We start from the raw sequence: 16,470 nt of genomic DNA, 5'->3' as shown, positions 1-16,470 counted from the left end.
GCCACCAATGTTGTCTTCACTTCGGTTATTCCATGGAGGGTAGCGATCACTTCGCACCATATAGGAAGGTGCTCGGATGACAACGCCTGTTGAGTCTCTCAGAAGCGTTGGAGCTAACACGGCCGAACACCGGCAAATAACGAGGTGTGTTCGATTTGACCGTCACGGGATATCAAACCAAAACGGGGCCGCCGATTCGAGGTCGGAGCTAAAGTCGTCAGCTGCATCAACAGGCCGACAGACAGACAGACAGACCGAGGCGGTTACTCGGCTGGGAGGTCAGAGACTGGGAGTGTGAGGGAGAGACGGAGAGAGAGAGAGAGAGAGAGAGAGAGAGAGAGAGAGAGAGAGAGAGAGAGAGAGAGAGAGAGAGAGAGAGAGAGAGAGAGAGAGAGAGAGAGAGAGAGAGAGAGAGAAAGAGAGAGACGAGCGCAGATCCGTGTTCGGACAGATGGTGGGCGGAAGGCGCCATATCAGACCAGCGTGTTCCGTTCCAATAATGGCGCGACATCAAACGCCTCTTCGACTTTCGATACCGAATGGGTTAAAAATAAAATTGGAGAGCGGTGGACGGATCTATGTCTCCCGAACGGGTTGAGTGCCATCCTTTTATGGATAGGAATAATTGGCGTGATATGATAGCGCTAATGGTTAATTTCTGTTGGATATCCGATTTAAAAAAAAAAGAGAAACGGACGGATGGATCCCGTAGCACTATTAAAGGGACTATCCCACCTTTAACATGGGGTTTTAGTTGAGATAGCCAAGTTTGCGGCGAGGTTCAGAAACCACTATCTATCTCGGTTGCAAACCCCGCGGCCTCTTGGTGTTGAAGAAATTCGTTCCCTTCATTTGAAAATGGGCCTTGTACAAGGCCCTATCTTCAACATGGAGCGACCGTTAGTGTGACGTCACCTCGTTTAGTCATTCTGATTTAAATGGGTTTGTTCGTTGAAAAATCGCTTAAAACTTGGTCTGAACTTTATTGTGGTGCCTACAGAGTAAAAAGAATCAGCTTTATGACAGTAATGTGGCCTGGGGAAGGAGGTAATTTTGGGCTGTGACGTCACATATTTGAAAGTTTGTGTTTGGAATATGGGAAGCCTAAGATGTTTAATGAAAAATAAATGCCAGAACCGTGTTCCTGGTCATCCAATCTATAAAGTCGGGCACAATTTAACTGGTTTTAACAACATTTTAGAAGGTGGGATAGTCCGACATACAAACTAAAACGAGTAAGCGTGAAAATAATGCTAGAGTCTACCAAAGCATGACGTTGGTGAACCAACTTCCAGGGACATCACATTCTTCATCCCATCACTAAAACTGCCAGGGGATTAGCGACTCAAAAATCTACCACCAACAGCTGCTTCCGACGTAACATATTTTTATCTGCCAGTCACGAAACCGGACTGAATTGAAAACACTGCGCGTCAGCTTCACCGCACGACAGTCACGTGACCCTGACCGGGACTCCGGGAGTGGTGGAACTGGGCGCCGATCACGTGACTGCAGCCAGGTGCGGTGACGACGGTCCTCACACACGTGTAATACACGTGTATTTGAGGCGACGGACACGGAATGGAGCCGCACCTGCGGAGCGGCCGATGCGCAGAGGTACCGATATCAGGGAGTTGAGCGCGATATAGTTCGGAGAATCAGGACCGACGCCAGTCTCTGGGTCAATGATTAGCTGCAGCGTACTGCGACCTGCGTGTCTACGCGCAAGACAAGCGCGCAGGACAGAATTGATCAATGCATGCTGAGGATCGGAAGTTACCACTTCCGACAGAAGTCGAAGAATGTGTTTGAAAAAAAAAACGTAGGAAGGCCCTGATAGCAGTGTTAATCTCTGATGCCATGAAACGGTGACAAGGTGCTTCAGGCAGCCGTATTCACGTTTCAGAACTGTGGCACACACCCTAAGCTAATAAATAACACCATATCGTCAACAGCTCTGCAACATACTGAGACCGACGACTGTCATCACCGTGCCCCTCCCCTATCTTCCTAAGTCACCGTTATCGGCGTTCAGCCCGCCCTGCCGTCGGCCACCGGCACCGCACGACGTCCTCGGAAGGTCGCGCCGCCGAACTCTGGGTCGCCCCCGACCTCTGAGTCTCTCCGCCGCCGCCCAGTCGAGGTCACCGGCGGCGCAGACCCATCATTAGCGTCTGGGCGTTTATCGATCGGTGGGACAGCGCCGACTGATGATGGTGTTAGGGTAATGGAGATGTCAGGAGCCACCTGTCGCCACGGACTAACAGTGGAGTGTCTTAGGACATAAAAACGGCGGGCTGTTGATGGGGTGGGAATGGCCGAATCTGGACGGGTTCGCACGGATGATAGGTAGTTATTGGTTCCACAAGGTCGTTCCAATTATGTGTCCTGATGTTCTTCTCAAAACGTAGACGGGTTAGATTGTTATGGCGCCCGAGGCGAATAAGATGAGCATACAAAATTGCACCAGATTTTCCCATCACGTTAGACCGAAAAGCCGCTGATAACCAATCCAACCAAAACAAAAAAGTAACGCTGGGACATATGGACACGCAATGTAGGTAGCGTCCTCAGTGACGGCTGCCGGCTGCGCATCGCTTTGTTACGCTAAGACCCAAATACCAACGAACGAGACAACTCAGGAGAGTCAAAATGGCCCATCGGGAGCATCCAGTGTCGTTGGAGGCTCTCTTTACACAGGCGAGTACGGACGAATAACAAGCACCACCTCACCCCAGTGACACATTGGACCTATTCAGCGCCCCGGCCCCCGTGTCGTACAAACGCAACATTTTTTCCACGCTACTATCACAGACAGCGGGACGGATGGTGGTGTGATGGACTGACTTCACTTCCAGCCATCCAAACAGCAAGGATACTCGTGCCGGTGCAACGGAAAATGGAAGCACTGGGAGCCACCTGGCGGTAACCGTCGGCACTACAGCTTCAGCTAGTTAGCCATGCATAATCGGCTTTTCACACCGTACCGAAAGGCGAAAGGTATGAGTTATCCAATACCTACCTATACATTCAACGGATAGTTTAAGCTCATAGTGACATATATGGCAAAAGTCAATTATTCAAAATAATTTATATTAGGACCAAAACGCGTTTCGATAATATCGTCATCAGTTGGTCCTAAATAAATGACACAAAATACCATGTTCAATCCAAAACACTTGAAAACCTACGGTAACATTTCACGTGGACATCTCAATGCATTACATTCACTGGGGAGAAGTTCAACACTCAGTCGTGACCTATCTCGTCAATAACATGTACAATGTATATACCTACACCTATAATTTTACAGTTGATGAACAGATAGAATCAATTTTGCGGCTGTCTCGGCTAATGTTATCCTACCACTTTTGGGGTTCATGCACTCATTTATTTCCAGAATGGCCGCCTCGAGCGCTATCCTTGTCATTTTGTCAATGTTTTCTTTGACACTCTTAGTCGCTCTCCAGTCTGGCAATGCTCCACATTCATGAGTGTGTTTCACAATGGTTTTGTCTCTCTGATATTGTATATCTTTCCGATGTTCCCTCAGCCGTATATCCAAATTGCACCAGACGATATGAACCTTGGTGAAAAACTAGCTCAATTGAATGATGTAGAGCCAAGTATACAGTTTACCATTGAAGAAGAGAGCGGTGGATGTCTCCCGTTCTTAGACGTGTTGATCATGCGACATGACGATGAATTGAAATTCAAGGTCCACAGAAAGGAAACAAACAAGGAGGATTACATCCACTACTACTCAGCTCATGGCGACAGAGTAAAAACAGGTGTAATAATCGGTTTTTATCTCAGAGCATACCGAATATGCAGTGATGAGTACTTGGGCGATGAGCTGGCGTACATAGAAAATGTATTCAAGGACTTGAAGTACCCAAAAGCGATGATTATCAGATGTAAATTAAAGGCAAAGAAAATTCGTGATAGGATTCCAAAAACTCAGAAAGAGAAGAAGAAACACAAAGTCATTGTTGTGCCACATTCCAAACATGTTGACACCATCACAAACTTTTTGAAAGGAACGGATGTGGTCGTCATAAGCAAGACGGGAAAAAGCATAGAACAAATAGTGAGAAGCAAACGGAACGCACATGAGAACAGCATTGTTTATAAGATCCCCTGTCTTGGGTGTTCCAAGCCATACTATGGCGAAACCGGTCGCGGTTTGGATATACGGCTGAGGGAACATCGGAAAGATATACAATATCAGAGAGACAAAACCATTGTGAAACACACTCATGAATGTGGAGCATTGCCAGACTGGAGAGCGGCTAAGAGTGTCAAAGAAAACATTGACAAAATGACAAGGATAGCGCTCGAGGCGGCCATTCTTGAAATAAATGAGTGCATGAACCCCAAAAGTGGTAGGATAACATTAGCCGAGACAGCCGCAAAATTGATTCTATCTGTTCATCAACTGTAAAATTATAGGTGTAGGTATATACATTGTACATGTTATTGACGAGATAGGTCACGACTGAGTGTTGAACTTCTCCCCAGTGAATGTAATGCATTGAGATGTCCACGTGAAATGTTACCGTAGGTTTTCAAGTGTTTTGGATTGAACATGGTATTTTGTGTCATTTATTTAGGACCAACTGATGACGATATTATCGAAACGCGTTTTGGTCCTAATATAAATTATTTTGAATAATTGACTTTTGCCATTCAACGGATAGCTTCCAGGGAGAGTCAATGGCCATAGCGGCATTTGGATGAAACCGTAACCCAGATTTCATAGGGCCTATGATAGACCTGAATTGATAGCAAATTTGAGAACGATAGTAAACATGGCTAATGTTGATGTGTTGAGGTAGACTAGAGACGGTCCAATTTGCCAAAGCTCAACAGTCAAAAGGGCAAAAATGAAAGCCTTTAACTTTGTTCCGCTATGTAAATTGTGTCATCAATTCATACTGAGCCATGACCGTAAGCCTCACAACTGACAACCACTGGGTATAGGAATGGCGGTTTGTATTGTCTCACATAGGTACCATAGGTACACATAGACGGTGGAAGACATGGCCATTGGCCAACATATTTACCGCACCGCTGCAACACATTGGACAATTCGACGTTATAACATGAAAGTTTTCACTCACAGCAAGTATATAAACATGGGCAGAACATTGATATGACCCGTACAAAGTATTTTTATGTCGATATTATCTCCCCTTCTTAAAATATATCAACGTCATGAGCACGATATTCAAGGTATGAAACTGATATTACAGCCAAGTTCACAACAATGTTTCAGTTGCCATTCAGGATTAAAAATGTAGTGGACGGAAATTCGCTCTTCGGTCGCTCATTTAAACGATATACTTGCAAACAAGTAAATATAATTAAAACAAAAAGCAACGTCCAGCCGGGGGAAACGTTCGCCTAAAAATATTGCTATGATGTGAGCTCCCAGCGTGATATGACAATCAAGTGCTAAGTATAAAAGCAATGCATTGACATATTGCGTAAGTGGCAATCAAGCTTGTTCATAGTTACAAATACTCCGTGTTTTGTTCAGCTGATACTGGCAACAATATTTAAAGCTAAGATCAATACAGTTGAACACTGTGTTCATTTTGGAACTGTGTTCATCAGTGGAACACTGTGTGTATTTGGAAGAAACAAAATTCAAGATGAAGTTTAGTTGGCTTAGCTGCAGAATATTGTCTAAAATAGTAACCTTACTCTCTTTGATACAGAGATTTGCCAGGGACACAAACCAACCTGTTTCGATAAATTTTTACATAACAAGTTTCGATAAATTTGGCTACATGATTATCAACTGAATTTGCAAGCTGCTCAGTCAGGGTTAGGGCTAAGATGTATTCCCAAACTGACGGGACTCCCACCCAATACCTACACCCATATAGAAACACCCTTGGAATTTGGATAGATCACGCAATTTAACTACATCTACCTACAGAGAAAGGAGGAAACAGAAGCAAGAGCAAGCACAACCTGGAAACTGTGCGAGGCATCGTCATATGCACAACCGTAAAAAGGCACAGATTAGAGCGAAGAGGCACCTCTGACAACTAGGCAGTCAATTCTACAGATTATTGCTGACCTGGCAGTCCTGGAGATGCTGTCACGAGGCGACTCGACGGTGACCTGAAGATGACCCGACGCTGACCTGACATGACCTCACGGCTGTCTTGATCTCACAGCTGTCTTGACCTGACGGATGACCGAACAATGACCTCACGGCCCATTGTCTTCGTGAGGTCACCGCTGACCTGATATGACCTCACGGCTGGCTTGACGTAACGGCTGACCTCACATTGACCTGACGGCCGACCTGTCCCATAACGTCACCTGCCGTTAACCTCCCTCTAACCAGAGTCCCTTCACATTGACAGGATGGTGTCCCTGATGATGTCGACACACTCCATCAGCTGTTCCTCGGTGATGACTAGGGGCGGTGCCAGCCGGACAATGTCGCCGTGGGTCGGTTTGGCCAGCAAGCCGCTCTCGGAGAGACGCACACACACCTCCCAGGCGTCCAACTCTGCGGGGTGGGACAGATGCGGTGAGGGACGGATAAGGGCAGGGGGTTACGGTTACAGTGGTGGTCATGGTAATATATGGGTGAGCTAGTAAGTGCTTTGATGAATCGTTAACGGCTGCTGCTGCAGCTCTTAGACTTAGTACCCCGAAAAGTTGGTTCGTCTCCAGTGTTAAAAAAAAAACATTTTCACAAACGAGCAGACTTCATCACTGATTCACTGATAGCTTCAATTTTTCCCCTGCACAAAAGAACTATTAAAAACTCGATTTTAATGTGCTCTAAGCTGCTCATTCTTTTCTGTATCCACCAAGTTCTCTTCTCAGCAGACATCTCACCACATTTAAGAAACTCGGCGTATCCGATCCCCTCCTGTCAACCTCACATCCACCCCCCCCCCCCGTACTCACTATCCGACACGACCACGGCGTTCAGCAGTCCCTTCCCCCTCACTGCCGACACCCTATCCTCAGGGAGTTTGGCCAGCTCGGCGCGCAGCAGTCGGCCGAGCCGGTCGGCACGCTCGGCCAGCCGCTCGTCTTCCATCACCCGCAGAGCGGCCATGGCCACCCGGCACGCCAACGGGTTACCGCCGAACGTGGAGCCGTGCTCGCCCGGACGGAGGCACAGCATCACGTCGTCGTCCGCCAGACACGCTGACACCTGAGGGAGGGGGGGGGAGGTTACGTCTGTCAGTGAGAAGTACCGTCGACAAATCGCAGACATCTCTGATTGGGTGTGAGGGCGGGAGACTGCCGGTGGAGCCGTTGGAAGTGATACACAATTTATAGCGATTAATGTGGAAAAGGATTTGGTATGTGGCCGTGATAGCTTAGTGAGCTGCTTTATCGCTGGTTGCTACAAACAGCTCACATGGCTATCATATTCCATAGAGCATCGAGCTGCTTTTGCAAGCAGACGCAGTTATTACAATTTGCTTGCCAAACGTCGCAATCATATTTCGAAAAGAGTCCCTTCGTCTAGCCCAGACGCTATGTACGTACTCAATACCAACTAACATACACCTTCCCTGACAGTACCTTACCCTATACCCCGTATCATCCCATCCCTCCCCACCACTTACCGGCAGCACCCCTCCGGACAACGCCTTCCCCAGGATCAGAATATCGGGCTTCACGTCCTCATGGTCGCAGGCCAGCCGGCGGCCGGTGCGAGCCAGGCCGGTCTGCACCTCGTCAGCGATGAACAGTACATTGTGCCGGCTGCAGATGTCCCGCACGCCGCGCAGGTAGCCCGCGTCAGGGACCATCACCCCGGCCTCGCCCTGGATCGGCTCCACCATGAAGGCGGCCACGTGCGGGTCACGGCACTTGGTCTGGCGGCAACGGAGAGGGGTGGGGTTGAGTGAGAGAGGGAAAATCGAGGCTGTTGCTGGTTAAGAAATAGATAAACCCCGGCAAGCAGAGAACATAACTAATAATGCCCAAAAGGATATCTGTGATAAACTCTAGTTAGTAAAACACATGAAAAGCGGTCTTATCCAGAGCTTAGCATATTTTGTCCATATTACATATCGTCCATATTACCTATTGTCACGTCGTAATATCAAAATAATATTTTTCACACAATCACTGCACAATTCCAGACTGTCATGCCGTTCTTAACCAGATAGGAGGACTTTGAGATGCTGATCGAGCACTAGCCGAACCCATCAAGGTCACCAGTGTCACCACCCTTTTTGGTCGCTCCCGCGGCTGTCACTCATTCTACGTGTCTACAAACCTCGAGAGCCTCCAGGTTGTTATACGGTATGATCTCGTATCCGGGCATGAACGGCCCGAAGCCGGTGAACGCCGTCGGATCCGTGGACGACGAGACAGCGCTCAGTGTACGGCCCCAGAAGTTGTTCTCGCAGAACACGATCTTAGCCTGGTTGTCCGGAATGCCCTTGCGCATGTAGCCCCACTTTCTGGCTAGCTTGTTGGCTGTCTCGCCGCCTTCCACGCCTGAATTGAGAGCGGCGCGCAGCGGAACGATCAGAACAGAAACGAACGTGCAGGGACGGGGCTGACAGCTAACAGCAGCAACTGCACGATGCAAGAGCTACGGAACAGTGCACGGCGTGGCTTATGGACTGAATAACGATAAGGTGCGGTCGTGAAAAGTAATATAACAAAACTACAAGCTTCCCCGACATAATAATTGTGCATCGCAAATTAAATACGACCATGCGACAAAGCAGTTTGAAGGATGGAGATATTCCGACGAATATTACACACCTAGGTAATAACACAATGTAATGAAGCTAAGCCATAATGCATAATTTAGGAACAACCGACGGCAAGACATATGTAGCTCAGAGCTGAGAGCCGTTCCACAAAAAGCCCCACCATTCATTCTAGTACATAGATCCACGACCATGCCGCCCCTCCCTCTCATCAGCCACGCAACTAACCCGTGTTCATGGGCAGCAGTTTATCGTATCCAAACAGCTCACAGGCGAACTGTTCAAACTCGCCCAGCGCCGTGTTGTGGAAGGCCCGCGAGGTCAGCGTCAGGTGCCGCGCCTGATCCACGAGCGCGCCAATGATCCGCGGGTGGCAGTGGCCTTGGTTCACGGCGGAGTAGGCCGAGAGGAAGTCGTAGTAGCGGCGGCCCTCCACGTCCCAGAGGAACACGCCTGGGGGAGGGGACGGGAGGGGAGAGGCTGCTCAAAGACAGGCGCTAAATGTAAACAAAGCTTGTTGCGCTGGCCCCCGATCCCTACAATTTATTCACTAAACATTCCGTCCGATTGGGCGATTACGGGCACCTGATCGGTAAAATTTCGAGAAAGTTAAGCGTGCCAATCGAAGCCAGACACGAACCACCCCACTAAATGACTTTGGCTGTCCTTCACCAGTCACTAGCTGATAGCTCAGTGTTCCCTATAGCAGTGCAGGAGCAGCGAGTCAATTGGCCAGAGTGTGAACTTTCCTCAGCAGACCCATTTACCAATGCAACATTTTTTGAAATTATTAAAATTGCATAGAGAGCTAGGCATTGATTTGAAAAATGCAGTGGCCAAAGACCCTGTGCTCATTAACCAATCATACAGAGGTGCTCAGCTCAGAGATCTAGGGGATCTATGATACAGATCAGTCAATGACATACACATTGACATTTTGGTTTACCTTTTCCTTTTTCTATGGCCACAGGCAATGGGTGATAGTTGTGTGCTCCATACTTCATCTCCCTCTCGATGATGGCTGCTGTGGTCGACTTGCAGGCCACAGACATGGCAGACCTCAGATGCCTTTTTACAAGAAGCTCCGAGAGATGCCGACCTCTCCAGATACTCTTAGAAACCAGCATCTTGATGGTTTGAGTCTGTAAGAAAGGTGTTAATAGTAGGCTTGTTCAATCAGTTGCATAGTATGATAAGCTGGGATATTTATCACATGTATATCAGTAACTTCAGACTAAGACTGCATCCCACTCTGACTCAACCCAATCTGAACCAAGTACTCTAATCAGACAAGTATTTCATTTTCCTCTGCAAATTATGGTAAAGTAGATTGACACAGCAAAGCAGATAGCTGTCTAGTATCATGACAAAGCAATTAATCAAATATCTATTGACATATGCACTTATTCAAATCAACAAAAAATACTAAACAAAAGCTATCTTGGCAGGGTTTCAGCTTGCTACATGCCCTTGCCCTCACCCTAATCCAAAACAATAACAGCAGGGTTTCAGCTGGAGTTTGTTTTATAATCAAGACTTCTGACCCAAAGAGCTATAGTGCAAGGTAAACGTAAACGTAAACGTTCTATGAGCCAAGGACCTTCCGGCTTTCAACAGGTGTACCAAGGCTATAGAACTCCAGGTAAGGACACCAGCCGTTTGACCTTGAACGCCACCGGCCGGCCGATGACGTCATTGGAGGCAAGCCGGCTCGGCGGACACATAGGGCGAATGCATAACGGAGGGGCGTTGGAACGCGGCGGGAGCGGGGGAGATATTTTAATGTGGTTGCATACCACCATTGTTATGTTGATTGATCTACAGACTGCATTCTTTTAAACCTCGATGCATCCTAGGTGTGGTGACGTAGCCCTTTGCCCTCTGAACTTTGTGCAGTAGACTAGGTGGCGCTGAGCTCGTTGCGCTCGTGGGCACGGTGCGGCCGTGCAGCAGTCGGGCAGCGGCCCCCGCCGGATACCGATCACCAATACAGGACTACGTTATTCAGAACGCTGTGTGAGATCGCGGACCGAGATCGCGGACCCGGAAGCTGGAACGAACTCAGCCGCGGATACTAGCGGCGTAACAACTTGGCGACGAGGACGAGATTCGTTTGGTGGTGATCTCGGAAGGAAAAGTGGCGTTCTCACGGATTTGGCGTTCTGGTGGTGCGGCACCGGTGGCCGACGCGGATATACGTCACGGGGAAGTGACAGCGTCGGGACTCGGACAAACTCGCATGGCGTGCTGGATGGTGCAGTGCGCGGCGGTCGGCGCGGATATACATCACGGTGAAGTGATAGCGTCGTGCCGGGTGATATTGCTTAGTGCTTAGTTCTGCTTAGTGCTTAGTATTTTTTTATACTGCTGCATAATTTTGTGCATTAACGCTGTCAGCTCTGCCGCTGCGTTTCGCTGTATCGTTGTTGGGAACATTTGTATTGCACCTCCGTGTTGGGTGCACAGTGGTGCGGGCGGCGAAGGCGGCCGCTGGACTCTGAACTTTGGACTCTGCTCGGTGTGGCGTGACTGGTGAGTCAGCGCGGTCAGTGCAGTGTGCAGTGCCCGACCCCGGTGCAGCCTCGGGGCGGTGGCAAACATGGCGGCCGGACTGCCGAGCGTGGCTCCTTTTGCAAAGGGGATGGACTTTAGCCGGTGGCTGAAGGGTCTGGAATTCTACGCCGAGGCGATGGACATAACAGACGACCGGCGGCGGACTGCAGTCCTGCTCCATCTAATGGGGCCGGACATCCAGGACGTGTTCGACACACTGCCGGAGCCGACCGCGGCTGCAACGGCTGCAACGTCACAATACGACACCGCTGTGGCTAAACTACGCCAGTATCTACAGCCGACGTCTAACCTTATGGCGGAACGTGTAACGTTCCACCGCACGAGCATGTACGCCGGCGAGTCATTCGACGCGTACCTGGCTCGTTTGCGGGCGGTGGCTGGGCGGTGCGGGTTCCCGGCGGCTGACCTCGACCGTGAGCTCCGGGACAGGAGCGTGGCCGGCGCGACTCCACAAATTCAGGAGCGACTGTTGCAGACGGTCGGAACCAAAGGAGACAACTTTTCACTGCAAGATCTGCAGGCTACGGCTCGTGCATACGAGCAAACCCAAATGCTAGTGACGCAGTTCCGTAACGCGTCTCTGAGCACGGACGGCGTCGGACGGTCAACCACCGCATTGGACGAGCGGCCAGAGGTCGATGTGGTGACCTCGGGACCGGATCAGCTGAACGCTGTCCGGCCACAGCGCACGGCTGACGGTAACCGGAGCCGCCAGCGGCGCACGGTCCGCTGCTACCGCTGCGGTGCGGCGGGACATTTTCAGCGGGACTGTCAGGAGAGCCGACGCCCGGATGAGTCAGCGCGTGCGGCACCAGCGTCACGGCGGCCGACGGGGCCGGGGCGCCGGGAATCTGACACTCGTGGGTCCGACGGGGTCAGACCGGCACCGGAGACGCGGCGGTGCTACCGCTGCAAGCAGATCGGACATCTGCGCAGTCAATGCCGACAGCGGACTGCCACGGCGGGCATGTGGGGGCTGGGGCAGATAAACGCTGTTAACCTAACGGAGGCGGTTAAAATGACTTTACCGGTGAACGGGGTGGCCATCAAAATGGTGGTGGACACCGGCAGCCCTATCACTGCTGTGGGGCGGGACACGGTCATCCCGCGGCTGCGACTGAAACCTACTCAGCTACAGCTGTCGTCATTCACTGGTCACCGGATCCCTCTCCGGGGTGAGGCCGACGTCTCTGTAAGGTTTCGCGGTCGGGACTATCGACTGCGACTGGTCGTGGTGGACCTACCTGGCGATCGCCGTCTGCTAGGCCGCGACTGGCTGCGGGCTCTGGACATAAGTGTGGGCGGCGGAGAGACGGCGGTGAGGGACGTCACGCCGGACCGAGGGACGGCGGACCTGGAGGCGGTCTGTAACAGGCACAAGTCGGTGTTTGACGGCACACCGGGGCGCATCAGTGGAGTAAAGGCGCACCTGACACTGAAACCGGATGCACGGCCGGTGTCACGGCCGGTGCGCTCGCCTCCATATGCACTGAAACCGGCCGTCGAGCAGGAGCTCGACCGCTGGGTGCAGGCCGGGATCGCGGAAAAAGTCGGTCCAAACGACGCGCCCGGCTGGGGAACACCACTGGTGACGGTGCCACGGGCTGATGGCGGTGTGCGTCTGTGCGGTGATTATCGACTAACGGTAAACCCGCAGCTGCAAATGGCGACGCATCCTACGCCATCCGCCGAGGACATCTTTGCGAGCGTCCGAGGACGGCGGTTCTGCAAACTGGACCTGAAAGACGCCTTCCTGCAGCTGGAGCTCGCGGAGGAATCGCGGGATATGACAACAGTCGTCACGCACCGAGGACGGTATCGGATGAAATCCCTACCGTTCGGCATATCGGCGTGCAGTTCGGTGTTTCAGGCAGCAATCGATCACATCCTGGATGGCATAGACGGGTGTGTGGCCTATCAAGACGATCTGCTGGTGACGGCGGCGAACATGACAGACCTGTGCGTGCGCTTGGATGAAGTGCTAACTCGGCTGGAAGCTCATGGGGTGAAGCTGAAACGGGAAAAGTGTCAACTTGGACTCGACGAGGTGCAGTACCTCGGCTGGCGCATCTCAGCACAGGGGCTGCGTCCAGTACAGGAGAAAGTTGACGCAGTGATCGACATGCCGGACCCTAAGGATGTGAAAAGTCTGCGCAGCATCTTGGGGAGCATCAACTACTACCAGCGGGTGCTTCCCAACCTCTCCACGGAACTAGCGCCGCTGTACGAGCTCTTACAGAAGGGCGCCACGTGGAAATGGACTAATGTGCACAAAAACGCACTGGTCAGAGTGCGGAAACTGCTGGCAGGGGACACAGTCCTAAAGCGGTACGATGCAGAGGCGCCGCTCAAGCTCGTCACAGATAGCAGTGAAGTCGGCGTGGGAGCCGTGCTTCTGCAGCCGGACGAGGAAGGACTGGAGCGTCCGGTGATGTACGCCTCTCGGACACTCACAAAAACGGAGAGGAAATATCCAATGGTAGAGAAGGAGGCGCTGGCGGTGTCCTTCGCTGTCAAGCGTTTCGGTCAGTTTCTCTACGGCCGGAGGTGGACCCTGGTCACGGACAACAGGGCGCTGTCGCGCATCTTGAGTCCGGAGCGTGAGCTGCCAACGCTGGCTGCGGCCAGGCTCCAGCGGTATGCGCTGCAGCTCGCGGCTTTCACCTACGATGTGGAGCTACGTCCATCAGAAGACATGCACCTGGCGGACAGTCTGTCTCGTATGGCAGTGCCAGGCGGAGAGGTCGAGCCAACGGATGCTGAAGACGACAACAGCGGCGGCTCGTACCTGCTGTTCATGGACGGAGTAGCTCCGGTTCTGACGGCCAAACAACTCGCGGCGGCGACACGCCGCGATCGGGTACTGTCGCGCGTCCTGACGTACGTGCACAGTGGGTGGCCCGGACAGGTGGAGCAGGAGCTGGCCCCGTTCCGTCAGAGGCGGGATGAGCTCTCCACGGACCTGGGATGTCTGCTCTGGGGTGGCAGGACGGTGGTTCCCCACTGCCTTCGGCAACAGGTGCTGGCAGAGCTGCACCAAGGTCACCTGGGCAGCGCCAAAATGAAAGGTGTGGCGCGCCGATACGTATGGTGGCCTGGCATGGACGCCGAGCTGGAGGCCCTAGCGCGTGACTGCGCGGCTTGCATGGAAAAGCGCGGGGCACCACCGCGTGCTGAACTACACCCTTGGGAACCGACGGACAGCTGCTGGTTCAGGGTTCACATCGACTTCGCTGGACCCTTCCAGGGCTCTTTCTTTTTGATAGTGTATGACAGCTACTCGCGCTGGGTGGAGGCAGTGCCGATGCGTGAGACCAGCACGGAAAGCACTGTGCGTGTTCTGCGCGAAATGTTCGCCAGGTTTGGATTGCCGGTCCAGGTGGTCAGCGACAATGGACCCCAGCTGACCGCCACTGCGTTCTCCCAGTTCCTGAACTCGAATGGGATTCGGCACATCAGGACAGCGCCGTGGCATCCAAGTAGCAACGGGGCGGCGGAGCGCGCAGTTCAAACCGTAAAGAATGGCTTGAAAGCTGCACTCAAGGACGGAGGAACGCTTTCTCAGCGCCTCCAGCGGTTCTTGCTGGCATACCGGGTGGCGCCACACGCGACCACGGGGAGGTCTCCAGCGGAAATGATGTTGGGACGGAACGTGCGAACCAACCTGGACCTCCTAAAGCCGGATGTGCATGTGCGGCAGCGCGAGGAAAAACTTCGCCAGTGGCAGGCCGGTAGGCCAGGTCACAACAGGCAGTTCTCGATCGGAGACCACGTCTGGACACGGGCCTACGGTGGACCGTCCAAGTGGCGGCGGGGCGTCATCACCGCCCGGACGGGCCCGCTGTCGTTCGAAGTGGACGTGGGGAGCGCGATCTGGTCGCGGCACGCCGACCAGCTGCGTCTGGCGGGCACCCAACAGGCTGCTGCAGCGTCCGATGGCGCGGAGGAAATCAGCCGGCAGCCGACGGTGGCAGCACCGAACCGTACTGGACAGGTTCCGGTGGCACCCACAGGGATTGGCGAACCACCGGTGACCATCAGACCGGGGGTCATCGTCGGGACAGGTGTGACCGGCGGGTCGGAAACGACGGTCAGGTCACCGGCCACAGACGGACCAGAGGCGACGGGCAATGATGCTGTGACAGCACCTGCTACCGCTACCGGTGGCAGCTCCGAGGAAGCGCAGGTAGCTGCAGGCGGCGACGCTGGTGCCGAGGAGGCGCAGGTCAGCAGAGGTGGCGGTGTGACCTCATCGGCGACAGGAACAGGAGCTGGATCAGCAACTGGAAGCATCGCTCAGCGTGTTTCCGCCAGGCAGCGGAAGCAGCCACGTCGCCTCATAGCCGAAATGTGACGGCGACACAAAGTCGTGTACGAAGCGACTGGCTTTGCTTTGAAATAGTTTTAGACGGATGTTAAGTCTTATGTCGGCCAGTTTTTGTGTTGTCTGCTTCGCCACGACTGTCATTCCTGTTGAGGGGGGTAGTGTGTGGTGACGTAGCCCTTTGCCCTCTGAACTTTGTGCAGTAGACTAGGTGGCGCTGAGCTCGTTGCGCTCGTGGGCACGGTGCGGCCGTGCAGCAGTCGGGCAGCGGCCCCCGCCGGATACCGATCACCAATACAGGACTACGTTATTCAGAACGCTGTGTGAGATCGCGGACCGAGATCGCGGACCCGGAAGCTGGAACGAACTCAGCCGCGGATACTAGCGGCGTAACACTAGGCCCATGGATGGTGCGCACATTGTAGAAAGATCACCCCGTCCGAACACATGTTGTAGGTACTCATGGGCGTATAACCATCAGAGGTAATGCCTGAACGTAGGTAAGCATAATTGGTCTGTCATATTGCTTAGGAATATAAAATCTTAATGGCGATTATTGAGGATATGATCTCTGCATTACGGGAATTCACTAATTACTACGGCCCATAGGGGCACCGCCGGAGCTGTTGTTTTACCATCGGTCCCAGGCAACTCCAGGGAGCTGCAGTACCCGGCGGCCAAAGCGGCCACCTCGTCGACTCGCAGGTCCTGTGGGATTCCGTGATGCTTCAGTGCTTCACCCACAGAAGCACGGGTATAGCAGTAGGATGTGGGGTTAGGTGTCTGTCCACCTCTTCCTTTTAGGTACAACGTAATGCAGCGCCTGGTCCTGCCGAAGCTCGGTATCGACCGTGA

General features: G+C 52.5%; 2 protein-coding genes across 3 annotated transcripts; one reads left to right on the top strand and one right to left on the bottom strand.

Annotated features, from left to right (window-relative positions):
• Positions 1-5,909: 5,909 nt before the first annotated feature.
• Positions 5,910-10,352, bottom strand: LOC122373643 (ornithine aminotransferase, mitochondrial-like). 2 transcript variants are annotated; one of them, XM_043351923.1, is made up of 7 exons: positions 10,318-10,352; positions 9,664-9,859; positions 8,946-9,170; positions 8,273-8,496; positions 7,614-7,865; positions 6,940-7,192; positions 5,910-6,532 (listed from the first exon to the last, which is right to left on the bottom strand). In XM_043351923.1, exons 2-7 carry the CDS (start codon positions 9,842-9,844, stop codon positions 6,372-6,374), a joined length of 1,296 nt encoding a protein of 431 aa, XP_043207858.1. In that variant the 5' UTR covers positions 9,845-9,859; positions 10,318-10,352; the 3' UTR covers positions 5,910-6,371. The 2 variants fall into 2 exon arrangements, with proteins under 2 accessions (XP_043207858.1, XP_043207859.1); XM_043351924.1 differs by having other exon boundaries at positions 10,198-10,349.
• Positions 10,353-10,580: 228 nt separating this feature from the next.
• Positions 10,581-15,481, top strand: LOC122373648 (uncharacterized protein K02A2.6-like). The gene is made up of 2 exons (XM_043351929.1): positions 10,581-15,274; positions 15,462-15,481. The coding sequence occupies exons 1-2, from the start codon at positions 11,317-11,319 to the stop codon at positions 15,479-15,481; spliced, it is 3,978 nt and encodes a 1,325-aa protein (XP_043207864.1). The 5' UTR covers positions 10,581-11,316.
• Positions 15,482-16,470: the final 989 nt, after the last annotated feature.

This window comes from Amphibalanus amphitrite, unplaced genomic scaffold (genome assembly GCF_019059575.1).
Source record: "Amphibalanus amphitrite isolate SeventyFive unplaced genomic scaffold, NRLGWU_Aamphi_draft 001528F_arrow, whole genome shotgun sequence".
Lineage (NCBI taxonomy): Eukaryota > Metazoa > Arthropoda > Thecostraca > Balanomorpha > Balanidae > Amphibalanus > Amphibalanus amphitrite.
This window is presented reverse-complemented; position numbering and strand designations above follow the sequence as displayed.

Excerpts from the sequence above, each read along its gene's own strand:
- LOC122373643 (XM_043351923.1), bottom strand. The coding sequence starts at position 9,844 with ATGCTGGTTTCTAAGAGTATCTGGAGAGGTCGGCATCTCTCGGAGCTT. Across the intron at positions 9,171-9,663 it reads GGCCATAGAAAAAGGAAAAG|GCGTGTTCCTCTGGGACGTG; the intron begins GTAAACCAAAAT and ends CCCCTCCCCCAG. Across the intron at positions 7,866-8,272 it reads ACAACCTGGAGGCTCTCGAG|ACCAAGTGCCGTGACCCGCA; the intron begins GTTTGTAGACAC and ends CGTTGCCGCCAG.
- LOC122373648 (XM_043351929.1), top strand. The coding sequence starts at position 11,317 with ATGGCGGCCGGACTGCCGAGCGTGGCTCCTTTTGCAAAGGGGATGGAC. Across the intron at positions 15,275-15,461 it reads GACGGTGGCAGCACCGAACC|CTCCGAGGAAGCGCAGGTAG; the intron begins GTACTGGACAGG and ends TACCGGTGGCAG.